Source organism: Chrysemys picta, chromosome 20 (genome assembly GCF_011386835.1).
Source record: "Chrysemys picta bellii isolate R12L10 chromosome 20, ASM1138683v2, whole genome shotgun sequence".
Classification (NCBI taxonomy): domain Eukaryota; kingdom Metazoa; phylum Chordata; order Testudines; family Emydidae; genus Chrysemys; species Chrysemys picta.
Window position 1 is genome coordinate 812,011 of NC_088810.1, and position 18,455 is coordinate 830,465.

At 67.3% G+C, this 18,455-nt stretch overlaps 2 protein-coding genes across 2 annotated transcripts in view; both read right to left on the bottom strand.

The window, feature by feature from the left end:
* Positions 1–18,455, bottom strand: part of MEGF8 (multiple EGF like domains 8) — a 199,332-nt gene that overhangs the window by 59,414 nt on the left and 121,463 nt on the right.
* GRIK5 (glutamate ionotropic receptor kainate type subunit 5) lies at positions 533–17,762 on the bottom strand. Its single transcript, XM_065574624.1, has 8 exons — positions 17,271–17,762; positions 12,020–12,150; positions 10,811–10,975; positions 8,591–8,688; positions 8,262–8,427; positions 1,642–1,820; positions 1,218–1,271; positions 533–748 (listed from the first exon to the last, which is right to left on the bottom strand). Exons 2-8 carry the CDS (start codon positions 12,102–12,104, stop codon positions 533–535), a joined length of 963 nt encoding a protein of 320 aa, XP_065430696.1. The 5' UTR covers positions 12,105–12,150; positions 17,271–17,762.

Below are 18,455 nucleotides of genomic sequence, written 5' to 3' on the forward strand. Positions count from 1 at the left end.
GGAAGGGGCTGGGGTCCCGGGGGGCAGGGCTGGGACTGGGGGGCTCACCGGGGGGGCGGGGAAGGGCTGGGGGCGGGCCGGGGGGCTCACCGTGGGGCCGGGGAAGGGCCGGAGGGCAGGCCGGGGGCCCGGGGGGCTCACCGTGGGGCCGGGGAAGGGCGGGGGGCAGGCCGGGGGCTCACCGTGGGGCCGGGGAAGGGCGGAGGGCAGGCCGGGGGGCTCACCATGGGCCGGGGAAGGGCCGGAGGGCAGGCCGGGGACCCGGGGGGCTCACCGTGGGGCCGGGGAAGGGCGGGGGGCAGGCCGGGGGGCTCACCATGGGGCCGGGGAAGGGTGGAGGGCAGGCTGGGGGGCTCACCGTGGGGCCGGGGAAGGGCTGGAGGGCAGGCCGGGGACCCGGGGGGCTCACCGTGGGGCTGGGGAAGGGCGGAGGGCAGGCCGGGGGGCTCACCGTGGGGCCGGGGGAGGGCAGGCCGGGGGGCTCACCGTGGGGCCGGGGAAGGGCGGAGGGCAGGCCGGGGACCCGGGGGGCTCACTGTGGGGCCGGGGAAGGGCGGAGGGCAGGCCGGGGACCCGGGGGGCTCACCGTGGGGCCGGGGAAGGGGCTGCGCTCGCAGGTCTCGCGCCAGGACATGTTGAGGCTCCGGACGAAGTCGGGGTAGAAGCGGTGGCTGGTGTTCAGCAGGGAGAAGCCCAGGACGGTGGAGTGATCATCCAGCACCTCGTCCAGCCGCAGGCTGGGGAAATCCTGCAGGGGGGCCGCAGCCGGGGGTCAGACCCACGCGGGGCAGCGGGTGGAAGGGGGGGCCCGGCGAGTGGGGGGCTGTGGGTCAGGAGGGGGGGCCCCGACAGCTCGGCAGTGCTGGGGACTGCGGGTCGGGAGGGGGGCCCCCAGCGAGTGGGGGGCTGCGGGTCGGGAGGGGGGGCCCCGACAGCTCGGCAGTGCTGGGGGCTGCGGGTCAGGAGGGGGGCCCCCAGCGAGTGGGGGACTGCGGGTCGGGAGGGGGGGCCCCGACAGCTCAGCAGTGCTGGGGGCTGCGGGTCGGGGGGGGGCCCGGCGAGTCGGGGGCTGCGGGTCGGGGGGGTGCCCCGGCAGGACAGGCTGGCAGCGAACGGTTCCCCGGTGCCACGGCCGGGGGGTGGCTAATGGCCGGGGGTCACAGGCATGTGAGCCAGCCCCCCTGCAGCGCGGGGCCCCCGGCCGCGCCCCGGCTCACCATGGTGGTCAGGATGTATTTGTAGAAGGCCGAGGTCATGCCCAGCTCCGAGGCCTGCCAAAGAACCCGAGAGTTAGAGCATGGCGCTGTGAGCTTCCCCCAGCAGTGCCCCCAGCCGGGACCCTGGCGCTGCGAGCTTCCCCCAGCACTGTCCCCAGCAGGGACCCTGGTGCTGCGATCTTCCCCCCAGCAGTGCCCCTAGTTGGGACCATGGCGCTGCGATCTTCCCCCCAGCAGTGCCCCCAGCCGGGACTCTAGCGCTGCGAGCTTCCCCCAGCAGTGTCCCCAGCAGGGACCCTGGCGCTGTCAGCTTCCCCCCAGCAGTGCCCCTAGTTGGGACCCTGGCGCTGCGAGCGTCCCCCAGCAGTGCCCCCAGCCGGGACCCTGGTGCTGCGAGCTTCCCCAGCAGTGCCTGGCCCGTCACCTTCTTGAGGACGAGGTAGGAGAGGGAGGCGTTGGCGTCCACGATGATAGTTGAGATCTTGTCGTCCCGAATCTCCTTCAGCAGCGGCGTCGGGTCGTGGGCGTCGTCCAGCATCCGGATCGACAGCGTCTCCTTGGAGATGAGGAACTGGCGCACGAGCTCCTCCAATCGCAGCAGACCTGGAGGGGGCGGGACGAGCAGGGTCAGCCCCTGCAGCACGGCGCCCCCCTCTGGACCCCCTTCCACCCTGCCCCATGGTGACCCCTGCTGACCCCTGTGACGCCTGCCCCATGGCTCCCCCTGCCAACTCCTTCCACTTTCTGCCCCATGGCGCCCCCTTCTGACGCCTGCCCCATGGCTCCCCCTGCCAACTCCTTCCACTCTCTGCCCCATGGCACCCCCTGCTGACCCCTCTGATGCCTGCCCCATGCCGCCTCCTGCCAACTCCTTCCACTCTCTGCCCCATGGTGCCCCCCTCTGACCCCCACCCCATAACGCCCCCTGCCAACTTGTGACGGAGCAGGGAGCAAGCGGATTTGACCTGGGAATGGAGCCTGGGAGTTACATTGAGGTACCTGAGCTGTAACCTGAGCCAGGAGGGGGGTGGGGGAAGTGACACCTTCTGCCCGGGAGATGGACAAAGGAGAGGAGGAGCAGAGGGAAGGGGGGAAGCTGCTGGAGGGATTTGGGAGTTTCAGTTTTGGGCTGGGAGGTGCAACGCAGGGAACCCCAAGCTGGGGTCTAAGCTCCCTGCGCTCCCCAAGAGGACTTGATTGAGGGGTCCTGGTTGTATCTACGAGCTCTGCTGTAGACTGTGTTCCTGTTCTCCAATAAATCTTCCGCTTTACTGGCTGGCTGAGAGTCACGGTGAATCGCAGGAAGCCGGGGGTGCAGGGCCCTGAGTCCCCCACACTCCGTGACAACTGGTGTCAGTGGTGGGATCTACTGCACCCCCGTGGACGGCGCTTCCTGCAGTAAGTGACTGGGGAGCAGTAAAACGAAGGGGGATTGACGGGGACCAGGCGCGCTGAAGAGTGAGAGAGAGACGGTTATTACCCCTGGGAGTGTATGACCAGCGAGAAGGACTGTTGCAGTAACAGGGTCCCCGGGGGGATCGCAGCGAGCGGTCCCGGGGCGGAGGAGTCTGCAGCTCGACCCTGGCAGAGAGGTGGTGACCTGAAGAGGGGCTGGCACACTAGGGGTCCCCCGGGAACGGTGGAAAGCGGAGAGCACAGGCCGGCGAGTGGCCAGCCGGAGGATGGATGCTAAACGCCTTAAGAGCGACCTGGAGGAGCTGTGCAGGCAGACGGGGCTGCGCATTGGGAGGTCCACCGAAGAACAGCTCATTGCCCGGCTGGAGGGGAGGGATCGCTTGGATGAACCGAGCCCCGTCCCTGAGGGAAGCCGCCCGGCGGATGCAGCGCGGACCCCGGGGCCTGACATGGCTGGGAGGGGTCAGACTGCTGCCGAGGACATCCCGAGACCCGGCCTACCTATACCTAGGGGAGGGGTTGGGGGAAGCCCAGCGAATACCGAGGGCACCCTGACCCCGGCGGCCAGCAGGGGATCGTCCCGGCGGAGCTCCCTGTCCCGGGAGCGGATGCGGCTGGAATGTGACAAGGAGTTAAGACGAGAAGAGCTCGAGTTAAGGCAGCAAGAACTGAAGCAGGAGCGGGAAGAGAAGGAGAACCAGCGTCAGCATGAGCTGGAACTGGCCAGGCTGAGGAGCAGTGGGGCCCCGGCTGCGGTGAGCGAGGGGGGACCCAAGACTGCAAAGAGCTTTGATAAGTGCTTCCTGGCCCAGCGTAAGGAGGGGGAGGACATGGATACCTTCCTGACGGCCTTTGAGAATACCTGCGAGCTGCTCCCGGTTGACCCTGCAGACAGGCTCCAGTTTCTCATCCCCTCACTGGACTCCACAGCCATGGAGGTGTACAGCCGACTGAAAGGGGCGGAGACAGGGGACTACGAACTGTTCAAAAAGGCCCTGCTCCGCGAGTTTGGGCTGACCCCTGAGATGTACCGGGAAAGGTTCCGGAGTCAGCGTAAAACCCGTGAGGTCACATACCTACAACTGGCCAACCGGGCGCAGGGGTATGCCCACAAGTGGACAGCTGGGGCCCAAACTAAAGAGGACCAGCTTGACCTAGTCGTACTGGAGCACGTGTATGAGCAGTGCCCATCCGACCTGAGGCGATGGTTGATGGCCCAAAAGCCAGGGAACCCGCAGCACGCAGGCCAGCTGGCCGACGAGTTTGTGAACAGCCTGGCAGGGGATAACAGGGAGGAGTCCCAAAGGAACAGTCCCACCACAACGCAGAGAGAGAGTCACCATGGGACCTCCCTGCAGGGAAATACGGAAAACCCCCACCAAAGGGGAATATCCAGTGTCAGGTCCATCAAACCCGCTCGAGGGGACCCACGGGACATGGGCTGCTATCACTGTGGCCAAAGGGGCCACATACGGGCCCAGTGCCCCAGGCTCAGGGACAGACTGAGCAGACCGAACCCACAGAGGGTTGACTGGGTAGAGACCCAGTCGGACGAGGGGCAGCGTTCCCCGGCCAGGGGGGCTGGCAGAGTACCACCTGCTGAGGGAGGAGAGCTCCAGGCCAGCTCCTCTAGGGGGCTGGATGCTCCAGACTCAGGGTTTTCGGTTTATACGGTGGGCACGGGACTGTCCCTCCGGAGAGAGTACCTTGTTCCCCTGGAGGTGGATGGGAGGAAGGTCAATGGATACTGGGATACGGGCGCAGAGGTGACGCTGGTCCGGCCAGAGGTGGTGGCCCCAGATCAGGTGGTGCCCAACACCTACCTGATCCTGACGGGCCCCAAGGATGTGGGGGTACACCCGTATTTGCCCACTGAGGTGTTGATGCGGGGGGGACCTGAAGGACTGGCCAAGCAACCCCCAGGGTGCCCTGGTTGTGACCCGCAGTCAGAGCCGGCGAGGGGCGCTGCGCCCTGGCCTTGGGGGGGGTGCCTTGCCCGAGGCGCAGGACCCTAACCCGGTGGGGAGGGAACACCCAGGGACACGGCTCAGGGTGGCTGCGGCCTCAGACTCAGCCGGCGAGAGAGAGCAGGTGCCCAGCCCTGTCCCAGCTGCTGAGTTCCAGGCCGAGGTGCAGAAAGATCCCTCCTTGCGGAAGATAAGGGACCTGGCCGACCTCAGTGCGGTACAGACCATGGGGAGAGGTGGCCGGAAAAGGTTCCTGTGGGAGAAGGGGTTCCTGTACCGAGAATGGGCTCCCCCAGGGAAAATGGAGTCAGGGGGGATCAGGAGGCAGCTGGTGGTACCCCAGAAGTATCGCCGCCAGCTGCTGTGCCGGGCCCATGACATTCCCCTCTCAGGGCACCAGGGAACCTGGCGTACCCAGCAGAGGCTGCTACGGAGCTTTTACTGGCCTGGGGTCTTTGTTACTGTCCGACAGTACTGCCGATCCTGTGACCCCTGCCAGAGGGTGGGGAAGGCCCGGGACAAGGGGAAGGCAGCATTGAGACCTTTGCCCATCATAGAGGAGCCTTTCCAGAAGGTGGCCATGGACATAGTGGGACCTCTCAGCAAGACGACCCGGTCTGGGAAGAAATACATCCTGGTGGTGGTAGATTTCGCCACCCGCTACCCCGAGGCAGTGCCCTTATCGTCCATCGAAGCAGACACTGTGGCGGATGCGCTGCTGACCATTTTCAGCCGAGTGGGGTTCCCCAAGGAAGTCTTGACAGACCAAGGAGCCAACTTCATGTCGGCCCTACTCCGGTGCTTGTGGGAGAGATGTGGGGTCCGGCACAACTGGGCCTCAGCATATCACCCCCAATCCAACGGGCTGGTGAAGAGGTTCAATGGAACGCTAAAAATGATGCTGAAAACATTTATGAATCAGCACCCGCAGGACTGGGACAAGTACTTACCTCACCTGCTGTTCGCGTACAGGGAGGTACCCCAGGAGTCTACCGGGTTTTCGCCTTTTGAACTGCTATATGGAAGGGGGGGGCCCCTGGACCTGATGAGAGACGAATGGGAAGGGAAGGCCATTCCCGAGGGAGAGTCGGTGGTGGAGTATGTCCTGACCTTCCGGGAACGACTTGCCGAGCTCATGGGCCTGGCCAGGGAGAATCTGGCCCGAGCCCAGAGGAAGCAGAAGGTCTGGTATGACCGCACAGCACGGGCCCGCGCCTTCGCCACTGGGGATCAGGTGATGGTCCTCATCCCCGTGAGGAAAAACAAACTCCAGGCCGCCTGGGAAGGGCCCTTCAAGGTTGTCAAGCAACTAAACGAGGTAAACTATGTGGTGGAGCTGTCGAACCGGGCACACCACCAGCGTGTGTACCATGTGAACATGATGAAGCCATATTATGACAGGGGGAATGTGGTGTTGGCCGTGTGTGGACATTGGGAGGGGCAGGGAGATGACCCTTTAGTAGATCTATTCCCTGGGACAAGAGCTGGCTTCCCCCTGGAAGCAATTCCCCTCTCTGATCAGCTAACCCCTGCCCAGCGAGCTGAGATCGGAGGGGTGCTGCATCTGTACCAGCAGCTGTTTTCCAACCAGCCTGGACGCACTAATCTGACTGTCCACCGGGTGCAGACAGGATCGCACCCGCCTATAAAATGCTCCCCCTTCCGAGTCACAGGGAAAACTGCTCAGGACCTGGAACGAGAGGTCAGGGACATGCTGGCTTTGGGGGTGATCCAGCCGTCTTCCAGCCCTTGGGCCTCGCCGGTGGTGCTGGTCCCCAAAAAGGACGGGTCGATCCGGTTCTGTGTGGACTATCGGAAGCTCAATGCCATCACTGTAGCCGATGCCTACCCCATGCCCAGGCCGGACGAGCTCCTAGACAAGCTGGGAGGTGCTCGGTACCTTACCACCATGGATCTTACAAAGGGCTATTGGCAAGTGCCGCTGGATGCAGATGCCAGGCTGAAATCGGCCTTTATCACCCCTCTGGGGCTCTAGGAGTTCCTGACCCTGCCCTTCGGCCTCAAGGGAGCGCCGGCCACCTTCCAGCGCCTGGTGGATCAGCTACTGAGGGGGATGGAGAGTTTTGCCGTGGCGTATATTGACGACATCTGTGTCTTTAGCCAGACCTGGGAGGACCATGTGTCCTAGGTTAGACAAGTGCTGGACCGACTCCAGGAGGCTGGGCGGACCGTAAAACCGGAGAAGTGCAAGGTGGGGATGGCTGAGGTATCCTACCTAGGCCACCGGGTGGGAAGCGGCTGCCTAAAGCCAGAACCAGCCAAAGTGGGGGTGATCAGAGACTGGCCCGCTCCTCAAACCAAAAAGCAGGTCCAAGCCTTTATTGGGATGGCAGGGTACTATCGGAGGTTCGTGCCCCACTTTAGCGCCATAGCCGCCCCCATCACTGAGCTGTGCAAGAAGGGGAAGACAGACAAGGTGGTCTGGACCGAGGAGTGCCAGGAGGCTCTCCGGGCGCTGAAGGAGGCTCTGGTCAGTGGCCCAGTTCTGGCAAACCCAGACTTTGACAAGCCCTTATGGTGTTCACCGACGCCTCAGACACAGGACTGGGGGCGGTGTTAATGCAGGAGGATGAAAAGGGGGAGAGACACCCCATCGTGTACCTGAGCAAGAAGTTGCTACCCCGGGAGCAGAACTACGCGGCCATCGAGAAGGAATGCCTGGCCATGGTGTGGGCCCTCAAGAAACTAGAGCCATATCTCTTTGGGCGTCACTTCACCGTGCACACCGACCACTCTCCCCTGACCTGGCTGCACCAGATGAAAGGAGCCAACGCCAAGCTCCTGAGATGGAGCCTGCTCCTGCAGGATTATGACATGGACGTGGTCCATGTGAAGGGACGTGACAACCTGATAGCGGACGCATTGTCCCGGAGAGGGAGCCCTGAACTTCCCCAGGTCACTGGTCAGAGTGACCCCGCTCAGTTCAGTCTCGAAGGGGGGAGATGTGACAGAGCAGGGAGCAGGGCGGGTTTGACCTGGGAATGGAGCCTGGGAGTTACATTGAGGTACCCGAGCTGTAACCTGAGCCAGGAAGGGGGGTGGGGGAAGTGACACCTTCTGCCCGGGAGACGGACAAAGGAGAGGAGGAGCAGAGGGAAGGGGGGAAGCTGCTGGAGGGATTTGGGAGTTTCAGTTTTGGGCTGGGAGGTGCAACGCAGGGAACCCCAAGCTGGGGTCTAAGCTCCCTGCGCTCCCCAAGAGGGCTTGATTGGGGGGTCCTGGTTGTATCTACAAGCTCTGCTGTAGACTGTGTTCCTGTTCTCCAATAAACCTTCCGCTTTACTGGCTGGCTGAGAGTCACGGGGAATCACAGGAAGCCGGGGGTACAGGGCCCTGAGTCCCCCACACTCCGTGACACAACCCCCTTCCACTCTCTGCCCCATGGTGCCCTCCTCTGACCCCCCATCGCCCTCTTCCCCATGGCGCCCCCTCTGACCCCCGCCCCACAGTGCCCCCTACCAACCCCCTTCCATTCTCTGCCCCACGGTGCCCCCCTCTGACCCCCGCCCCACAGTGCCTCCTACCAACCCCCTTCCATTCTCTGCCCCATAGTGCCCCCCTCTGACTTCCCCATCCCCCTCTTCCCCACGGTGCCCCCCTCTGACCCCTGACCCATGGCGCCCCCCACTGTGCCCCTCACACTCGGCCTTGGCGCAGATGAGGCTGGCCGAGGGGTAGTTGAAGGACTGCAGGATCCGGGCCAGGGCCAGACTCAGGTCCTCGTTGCTGGGGTAGAGGCTGACGGAGGCGAAGCGAAGATACTGGAGCCGGGGGGTCTCCTCTGGGCCCACCTTCACGTGGGGGATCTGGGGGAGCGAGAGGGTCAGGACCCGGAGGGGGCGTCGGGCCGGGGGGGCGGGGGGAAGCACTGGAGATGTGGGGAACAAGGGAGCAGTGGGGTGATGGGGCGCAAGGGGAGGGGCAAGGCTCTCCCCTGGATTCAGGGGGTCCTGCCCACCCCCCATTTACCTCCTTCTCCCCACAGATGTGGCTGACGGTGGCGGCCGAGGCTGGACTCGATGCAGGACCCAGAACCGACACCACCCCTTTGGGCAGGATCTGGCACACTGTGGGGAGAGAGCGTGTGTGGGGCATGCCGGCCAGCCAGGCCCTCGCACGCCCACCCTCGCACGCGCACCCACACACGGGCACCTCCCCCACAATCATACCCTTGCACACTCACACGCCAACCCCCACACGTGCATGCTCACCATTGCACACCTACCCTCGCACACGTGTGATCCTCCCTCCACAAACACACACCCTACGTACGCTTGCTTGCACACACACACTTACACACAACCCTTGCAAACTCCCCATTGCATGCCCACCCTCACACATGTGCACTCCTCCCTCCACAAGCATACATGTCCTGCACAATTACATTTGCACACCCACCCTCACACACACCCTGACACACTTATGCTTTCACACACATCCTCCTCTTGCCACAAGCATGCATGCCCTGTCCATTCACACTCACATGCTTGTCTGTCCATGAATGCACACTCATCCTTCCACACAGTCCCATCCTTGCACACCCACCTTGCACACTTTTCCTTCCACAAACACACACCCTCATCTTTGCACATACCCACTCACCCTCACTCTCCTTCTGTGATGCAGTGGGAATGTTCATAATGTTTCTCTGAATACTGTGTGTGCCTCAGTTTCCCCTGTGTGTCAGGTACTAGGTGGGGGGCTCAGGGGGTGTGATTGGTGCAGCGACCCGCCCGGCCACGCTCAGAACCTGTTCACCGATGGCTGGAACTTGGCCCTGCAGAGCCAGCCGGGGTCCTGGTGCCACCCAGGGGACCTGCTATCCCGGGCAAGGGGCAAAGCCTGGAGAGGGGCAGTGGGTTGTGGTTGAGGTTGGGCTGTGGGACGAGACTCAGTCTCCTGGTCTGGGGGGCACCCAGGGCTCTGGGTCCCCCCCAACAGACTTTGCTGCAGGTCCCTGGTCTCACAAGCTCTGTTCTACTCTGGGTCCCCACGTCGGGGTCACTCGCTGCCTGGGAGTCGCTGCGGGGGGGCAGGGCCCTTTGGGGGCACATGAGGCTCCCCAGGGGCCCCGTCCAGGGGGACTCGCTGTGGGGGGGCCCGGTGCACCCAGAGGGCTGAACGCTCCGAGGTCGGACCCAGGAGCCCCCGAAGCCAAGCAGGTGCCCGGCCCTGGTGACAGGTGCCCTGTGGGGAGACGCTGCCCCAGAGCCCTGCCTGGCTTCACCCGGAGCCGTGCCAGAGCCCCCAGCCTGGGACCCCGGGACCCTTCCACACACACCCTTTGGACACGCCCCCTACGCACACAAACGTTCACACTCCCCATCACCTCAGTGTCCTGCACACTCCCAGCACACGCTCACATCCGTTCTCCTCCTTGCACACTTGTGCCCAGCACACGCCCATGTCCCTGATTACACACAGATCATCCCCAGCCAGTGAGGGCTGGGCCCACGTGTGCACACGCATCTTGCACACCCAGCCGTGACTGGCCTGGGGGAATCTCATGCTCCGAGCCCCGTTGGGTCACGGACTCACCCTCATCTACTCACACTCCCCATACCACGATGGCCTTGCAGAGGTGCTTTTGGACTAACCACCCTTGTGCACACTCCCCCTTGCACACTTCCCTCATGTGTTTACACACTCAGTTACATGGGGTCACCCCCTCACACACTAGTCCTGGTTACCCTTTGCACACTGACACCTTGCACAGGTGCTGGTGTCAGTAGTCGCACACACATGCTCCCTTTGCACGCTCAACTCCTCGTACTTGTCTCTTGCACACACTCCCCTTGCACATGTACTGGTGCCAGGGGTCTCGCAGGCCCTCTTGCACACATGTCCCCTTGCACACATACTGGTGCCAGGGGTCTCACAGGCCCCCTTGCACACTACTCCCCATGCATCTCTCCTTGCACACGTATGCCCCCTGCACATGTCCTGGTGTCAGTGGTCTCATGCACGCCCCCTTGCACATGTACTGGTGTCGGGTCTCACAGTCCCCCTTGCACACGACTCCCCATGCATCTCACCTTGCACACGCACACCCCTTGCACACGTCCTGGTGTCAGTGGTCTCATGCACACCCCCTCACACACGTACTGGTGTCAGGGGTCTCACAGGCCCCCTTGCACACTACTCCCCATGCATCTCACCTCGCACACGCATGCCCCCTCGCACACGTACTGGTGTCAGTGGTCTCGTACTGGCTGTCGCGCTGCAGTTCGAAGATCTCGACCTCCACGCGGGCCTTCGCTGGCACCTCGATGATGCCGTTGATGTGCTCCCGGGCCAGGGCCAGAGCCAGCCGCTCCCCGCGCCCACACACCGTCTGATCGTCCAGGATCGCAGCTGGGGGGCACACAGCCGGGGGGGCACGTGGGTCCAGAGACACCACAGACACCCCTCCCCCACCACTGAGCTCGCCCCATCATCAGCCACCTCCCATGGCCTCCTCCCATCCACAGCCCCTCACTTCTGACCCACAGTCCTGGGCTCCCCCCCCATCTCTGCCGGTGCCCCTCACTCCCGACCCGCAGCCCCTGCCCCCCAGCCCCGGGCTACCCCCCATCTCTGCCGGTGCCCCTCACTCCCGACCCGCAGCCCCTGCTGGGCCAGCCCTGCCCCCCCCAGCTCTGCCGGTGCCCCTCACTCCCGACCTGCAGCCCCTGCCCCCCAGCCCCGGGCTCCCCCCCAGCTCTGCCGGTGCCCCTCACTCCCGACCCGCAGCCCCTGCCCCCCAGCCCCGGGCTACCCCCCAGCACTGCCGGTGCCCCTCACTCCCGACCCACAGCCCCCTACCAGCCCTGCCCCGGGCTCCCCCCCAGCTCTGCCGGTGCCCCTCACTCCCGACCCGCAGCCCCTGCCCCCGGCTCCCCCCCAGCTCTGCCGGTGCCCCTCACTCCCGACCCACAGCCCCCTACCAGCCCTGCCCCGGGCTCCCCCCCAGCTCTGCCGGTGCCCCTCACTCCCGACCCGCAGCCCCTGCTGGGCCAGCCCTGCCCCCCCCAGCTCTGCCGGTGCCCCTCACTCCCGACCCGCAGCCCCTGCCCCCCCAGCCCCGGGCTCCCCCCCAGCTCTGCCGGTGCCCCTCACTCCCGACCCGCAGCCCCTGCCCCCCAGCGCCGGGCTCCCCCCCAGCTCTGCCGGTGCCCCTCACTCCCGACCCGCAGCCCCTGCCCCCCAGCGCCGGGCTCCCCCCCAGCTCTGCCGGTGCCCCTCACTCCCGACCCGCAGCCCCTGCCCCCCAGCCCCGGGCTACCCCCCAGCACTGCCGGTGCCCCTCACTCCCGACCCGCAGCCCCTGCCCCCCAGCGCCGGTCTCCCCCCCAGCTCTGCCGGTGCCCCTCACTCCCGACCCGCAGCCCCTGCCCTGGGCTCCCTGGGGCGCCTCACCCATGCGCAGTGACGACAGCACCTGCAGGCTCACGCGGGCGAAGCTGACGATCAGCAGCAGCAGCAGCGCGGGCGACGTCGGCATCTTCCACCCTCCTCATGGGGAACGTCGCCGCGGCCCCGGCTGCCACCTGGGGGGGGGAGTCACATGGCAGAGCGCCCCCTAGTGACCCCCCGCCCCACAGCGCCCACTAGTGACCCCCCACAGCGCCCACTAGTGACCCCCCACAGCGCCCCCTAGTGACCCCCCGCCCCACAGCGCCCACTAGTGACCCCCACAGCGCCCCCTAGTGACCCTCCGCCCCACAGCGCCCACTAGTGACCCCCCACAGCGCCCCCTTGTGACCCTCGCACAGCCCCCTCTACTAACTGCCTGCCCCACAGCGCCCCCTAGTGACCCCCCGCCCCACAGCGCCCACTAGTGACCCCCACAGCGCCCCCTAGTGACCCCACACACAGCCCCCTCTACTAACTGCCTGTCCCACAGCGCCCCCAGTGACCCCCTGCACAGCCCCCTACTGACTCCCCACCCCACAGCCCCCACAGTAACCCTCCACCCCATAGCACCCCCTAGTGACCCCCCGCCCCACAGCGCCCACTAGTGACCCCCACAGCACCCTCTAGTGACCCCCCGCCCCACAGCGCCCCCTAGTGACCCCCACAGCGCCCCCTAGTGACCCCACACACAGCCCCCTCTACTAACTGCCTGCCCCACAGTGCACCCTACTGACCGCCCGCCCCATAGCGCCTCCTAGTGACCCCACTGCCCCACAGCGCCCCCTAGTGACCCCCCACACAGCCCCCTACTGACCGCCTGCCCCACAGTGCCCCCTAGTGACCCCCCACACAGCCCCCTACTAACCACCCGCCCCACTGCACCCCCTAGTGACTCCCCACAGCGCCCCCTACTGACCGACTGCCCCACAGCGCCCCCTAGTGACCCCCCACCCCACAGCCCCCACAGTAATCCCCCACCCCATAGTGCCCCCAGTGACTCCCCACAGCCCCCTCTACTGACCCCACCCCACAGCGCCCCCATTGACCCTCCGCCCCACAGCACCACCTACTGACCACCCGCCCCACAGCGCCCCCTAGTAACCTCCTGCACAGTCCCCTATTGACCCCCCACCCCACAGCCCCCACAGTAACTCCCCACCCCATAGCGTCCCCAGTGACTCCCCACAGCCCCCTCTACTGACCCCACCCCACAGCGCCCCCTAGCGACCCCCTGCCCCACAGCGCCCCCTGGTTTGCATGCGGAGGGGGTGGGACTCAGTTTCCCTGGGTGTTACTGGTTTACCGAGGGGAGGGGAGAGGGAGTTCGTTGGGACACAGGACCGGAGAGGGAATGTGGGACCCCGGCCAATGGCCGGGAGGACGGAGACCCCAGCGACCGGTGACCTGAGACCCCGACCCAGGGGCCCAGCTCAGGAGTTTCAGCCGGTTCCAGCCCGAGGGGCCGGAGGAGGGCGGAGAGGACAGGAGGCCCCGGTTTACGACCCTGTTTCCCTGGAGAGAAGACAATGGACAGAGGAGGGGCCTGGGGCCGGTGATCTCAGATGCCCAGCTGCGAGCAGGGGGGCTCTGGGCTGGAGAGGGGGAGCAGGCAGAGCCCCCCTGGATGCAGGGAGACTGGGATGTGCTGGGCTGAGGGAGGCCAGGCCTGAGGCCGGAGAGTTTCCTGTGCTGGCTTCAACTCTCAATAAATCCTCCTGTGTGACGCTGGCTGAGAGTCGCTCTGGGCTAGAGAACAGGGCCGGGGGGTGGGGGGGGCATCGTCCCTTTGGGGGTGGAGGCCCCGGGGGTCCAGAGCGAGTGGACTCCCTGAGGGGGCCCACGGCAGAGACAGACGTGCTAAGGCTCAGAGAGGTGCGGCTCCAGGAGGTGGAGGGGCCTGACCCCGAGAGAGAGGACCCCTGAGAAGGGCTGTCGCACTGAAAGGGGCACCCCCCACGGACCGCACGGGGCCAAGAGTGGGCCCGATCTGTGAGTCCAAGACACGCCCCTTACTCACCCCCCTGCCCCACAGCGCCCCCTACTGAGCCTCCTCCCCACTTCCTGCCCCACGGTGCCCCCGGCCAAGGTGACTCCTGGTGGCAGTGTGGGGGAGGGGTCTCGCAGCATCTGGCACCGCTCCCCCCCCCCGCACCGCTCCCCGTTTGTGCCAAGTCAGCAGTTTGCAGCGTCCTCGCGCCACCTTCACCTTGAGCACCGACGTTGCTTCCCGCAGCCTGGCTGGGTGCGAGCGCGGGGGGGGGGGGGGAGCCAGACGCCCCCCACGGGGCAAAGGGGCAGGGGGGGCGACCAGGCCTGAACCCTGAGCAGCGCCAACAACTTCCCGGCCCCTGGCTGGGCACTGCTGGGGGGAAGCTCGCAGCACCAGGGTCCCCAGGGAGGGGGAGTCTCAGTGCCGTTGGAGGGGGGAGCTGGGACAGCGTCAGTTGCACAGGGACGGGGCCGCGTCTCAGGGCCGGGTTCCCAGAGGTGGATTCGGGGGGACGGGGTCAGGTTCCCGGGGCAGGGGATTCAAGGGGACAGGGCCGCGTCTCAGGGCCGGGTTCCCGGGGGAGGGGATTCGGGGGGACGGGGCCGCGTCTCGGGGCCGGGTTCCCAGGGGGGATTGGGAGGATGGGGCCGCGTCTCGGGGACGGGTTCAGGGGAGATTCGAGGCGACGGGGCCGCATCTTGGGGCCAGGTTCCCGGGGACAGGGTTCTGGGGGATGGGGCTGCGTCTCGATGCCGGGTTCCCGGGGGGGGAGATTCAGGGGGATGGGGCCGCGTCTCGGGGCCGGGTTCCTGGGGGGTGATTTGGGGGGACGTGGCCGCGTCTTGGGGCCGGGTTCCCGGTGGGGTTGGGGGGACGGGGCCGTGTCTCGGGGGGGATTCAGGGAGACGGGGCCGCGTCTTGGTGCCGGGTTCCCGGTGGGGTTGGGGGGGACGGGGACGGGTCTCGGGGCCAGGTTCCCGGGGGAGGGGGTTGGGGGGCTGGGGCAATGGGATGGGGCCAATCACCCATCCCTCCATGGTCCGGGAGTGGGGGGATGGGAATCCAACCCAGTCACGTGACCCCTTGATGCCCCACCAGCTGCATGGGGGAGGGGAGGGAGAAGGGGGCGGGGTCTCAGATAGCGTTGCCTGGAGACACCAGCTTCCTTCCTAGCCGTGTCCTGTTGCCCGGCAACAGCTACCGGCTGCCACAAAAGGTATCAACATCTGAGCAGGGAGATGGGGCTGCGAGCTTCCCCCCAGCAGTGCCCCCAGCCAGGGCCCCTGGCGCTGTGAGCTTCCCCCCAGCAGTGCCCCAGCCAGGGCCCCTGGCGCTGCGAGCTTCACCCCAGCAGTGCCCCCAGCCAGGGCCCCTGGCGCTGTGAGCTTCCCCCCAGCAGTGCCCCAGCCAGGGCCCTGGTGCTGCGAGCTTCACCCCAGCAGTGCTCTGAGCCGGGACCCTGGCGCTGCGAGCTTCACCCCAGAAGTGCCCACAGCTGGGGACCCTGGTGCTGCGAGCTTCCCCCAGCAGTGCCCTCAGCAGTTAACTCGCCCCCTGAACCCTCAGCACTGAGACATGGCCCCTGCTATAACGCAGCCCCAAGGAACTGCCAGTCTGGAGACACAGCCCCTGTCTCACCCCCCCCCCCCCAATACCATATCCCAGTCCCCCCCACGCCGAAAACCCAGCACCCAGACCGGGCCATGCCCCTCCCCCGCCATAGCCCAGCTCCTGGCTAGCGACTCGGCACCGAGCCCTCCTGCCCAGGCCGCGCCAGGGAGCCGGGGGACGCTAACGTGGGGGGCACCTCTGTGCCCCCTGCAGCTGCGGGTGAGCGAGGCCTCGATCTCAGGGCTCGGAGGCAGGAGAGAGACACGGAATTGGGGGGGCCGCCAGGGGCCTGGGGCGATGAATGTGTAGAGGGGCCCCCTTGGGGGGGAGCAAGAGGGTTTGAGTGCTGGGGGCTGCCGAGAGGGGGAGGCCCTAGGAGAGAGGGGGACTGTGGGGTGGGGGCACATAGGGGACCCTGTGTGGGGGGGGGGTTGGTCAAAGGCTCCCCTCCCCCTCCCAGAGCGGGGGCAGGGTGAGCATACAGATAGCCCCCTCCCCCCCGTTGCCCCCCCCCCCCCCAGGCCCAGGGGGAAGGGGGCTCGGGCCTGTGGCCGAAGGGGGCCGGCTGATGCCCGGGGTGGGGGGGGATTCTGCTGAGACCCAGCGAACTCGATTCACACATGGACCCACTGAGCAGCTAGAGGGTCCCAGAGCTCACCCCGCCCCCCAGTGGGGACAGGCCCCAGCCCCATTCCCTGCCCCTCTGAGCCAGCCAGTCCCCCTCGGGCCAGATCGGGGCCCGGGCCTCCCAGCAGGGACAGACCCCAGCCCCATTCCCTGCCCCCCTGAGCCAGCCAGTCCCACCCCGGGCCGGATCGGGGCCGGGGTCCCCCAGTGGGGACAGGCCCCAGCCCCATTCCCTGCCTCCCTGAGCCAGCCAGTCCCCCTCGGGCCAGATCGGGGCCTGGGCCCCCCAGCGAAGACAGGCCCCAGCCCCATTCCCTGCCCCCCTTAGCCAGCCAGTCCCACCCCGGGCCGGATCGAGGCCGGGGTCCCCCAGTGGGGACAGGCCCCAGCCCCATTCCCTGCCCCTCTGAGCCAGCCAGTCCCCCTCGGGCCAGATCGGGGCCCGGGCCCCCCAGCGAAGACAGGCCCCAGCCCCATTCCCTGCCCCCCTTAGTCAGCCAGTCCCACCCCGGGCCGGATCGGGGCCGGGGTCCCCCAGTGGGGACAGGCCCCGTGTCCCCCTCCCCCGCTTCGTGTGCTCAGCCCTGGGTTTGGGGCTAACGGGGGGCACCGGGGGTCCCCCCAGCGGAAGGGGGCGATGGGGACAGGCCGGGGGGGTCAGGCCGAGTTGGGGGCGCCGAGGACTGAGCAGAGAGAAAACGGGGGGCCGGGGTCTAGCGAAGGCGGGGGGGACAGCGGGCCCGGAGCAGAGCCGGGGGGGCGCAGGATACAGCCAGGGCCAGACGGGCCCAGCCCCGCGGTCTCTGCCCCTTGTCTCCCGCCCCCCCCCCCCATCGCCGCCAGAGACCAGACGGGGTTCCCCTCCCCTCCCCCAGCTCCCCCCCGCACCCCAATCCCCCCCATACCGCCCCCGGCCTCACATACGCGTGCGCAGAGCTTCGGCACAGGCCACGCCAAAGTGCGGGGGGGGGCACGGAGCTACCCCCCCCGGCGCCCCCAAACAGGCAGGAAAGTAGCGAGACTTACGGAATCTGTGATCGGCGCGGGGCCCCCCCGCTCTGGCTGCCTCGCGGCCCCCCCCGGCTCGGGGTGGGGCCCCCGCTGCCCGTCCGGGGCCCCCCAAGTCCGCAATCCGGGGAGCCCGGGCAGCGGCGAGACGCGCGGGGGGCGCAGTGAGGGGGGCTCAGGCGTCAGCGCCCCGCATTTTGCAGGGGGGGGGTGAGAACTGCCGGTAGAAGAGAAAACGCCCCATGTCCGTCTGTCTGTCCGGGGGGGGGCGCCCCGAATCTCCCTCGACCGCCGCCCCCGCTCGCCCTCCTGGGGGGGCCGGACCCCCCCCCCCCGATCGCAGCCCCGGCCTTGATCTCCGGGGGGAGGGTTCAAATCCCGATTTTCCGCCGGGGGGGGGCGATGCAGAGGATGCGGGGGGAGCGGGGGGGCGCTTCAGGAGCCCTCAATCAGCCGAGGCCGGCGCATCGCGGCGACGGTGGGGGGGGGCGGAGATGGAGGGGGGCGGAGAGAGGGGGAGGGGGCGGGGATGGAGAAATGGGGGGATGGGGGCGGCCGGACCCTCCGTCGGGGGCGGGGCCTTACGGTGCGGGGGTGAATGAGGGGGTGGAGAGACCCCCCCCCCCCTTTGCACGGGGTCGGGGGGCGGCCGGGGGCTGCTGGGGGGACGCGGGGCCGGGCTGGGGTCTGGGGGGCTCAGGGGGACGGGAGGTTGCTAGGGGCGGCGGGGGGGCTCCTGGGGGGGGCGGCTAGCGGGGGGGCGGGCTGGGGGAGAGGGGGGGTCTCCTCATTGAGATTCGCTGCGGCGCTCGCGGGCGCGAGCTGAATCCTAATGAGGCCCCGCAGCGACCCGGCCCGGCGGGGGGGGGGGGGGAGCGGGGGCGGGGCTGTGGCGGGGGGAGGAGGGAGGGTGATTGGGGGGCGGGGGGTTCTCTGGGAGCCGCTGCGGTGGGGGAAATGGCTTCAATCGCCACCAGCTCCCCTCGGGCAGGCAGGATACAGGGAGCTGGGGGCACTGCTGTGGGGAAGCTCGCAGCACCAGGGCACTGCTGTGGGGAATCTCGCAGCACCAGGAGCCCCGGCTGGGCACTGCTGTGGGGAAGCTCGCAGCGCCAGAGGCCCCGGCTGGGCACTGCTGTGGGGAAGCTCGCAGCACTAGGGCACTGCTGTGGGGAAGCTCGCAGCACCAGGAGCCCCGGCTGG

Coding starts and splice junctions, on each gene's coding strand:
- GRIK5 (XM_065574624.1), bottom strand. CDS start 12,104: ATGCCGACGTCGCCCGCGCTGCTGCTGCTGCTGATCGTCAGCTTCGCC. Junction 10,976..12,019: donor GCTGTCGTCACTGCGCATGG/GTGAGGCGCCCC, acceptor TGTGCCCCCCAG/CTGCGATCCTGGACGATCAG. Junction 8,428..8,590: donor ACATCTGTGGGGAGAAGGAG/GTAAATGGGGGG, acceptor TCGCTCCCCCAG/ATCCCCCACGTGAAGGTGGG.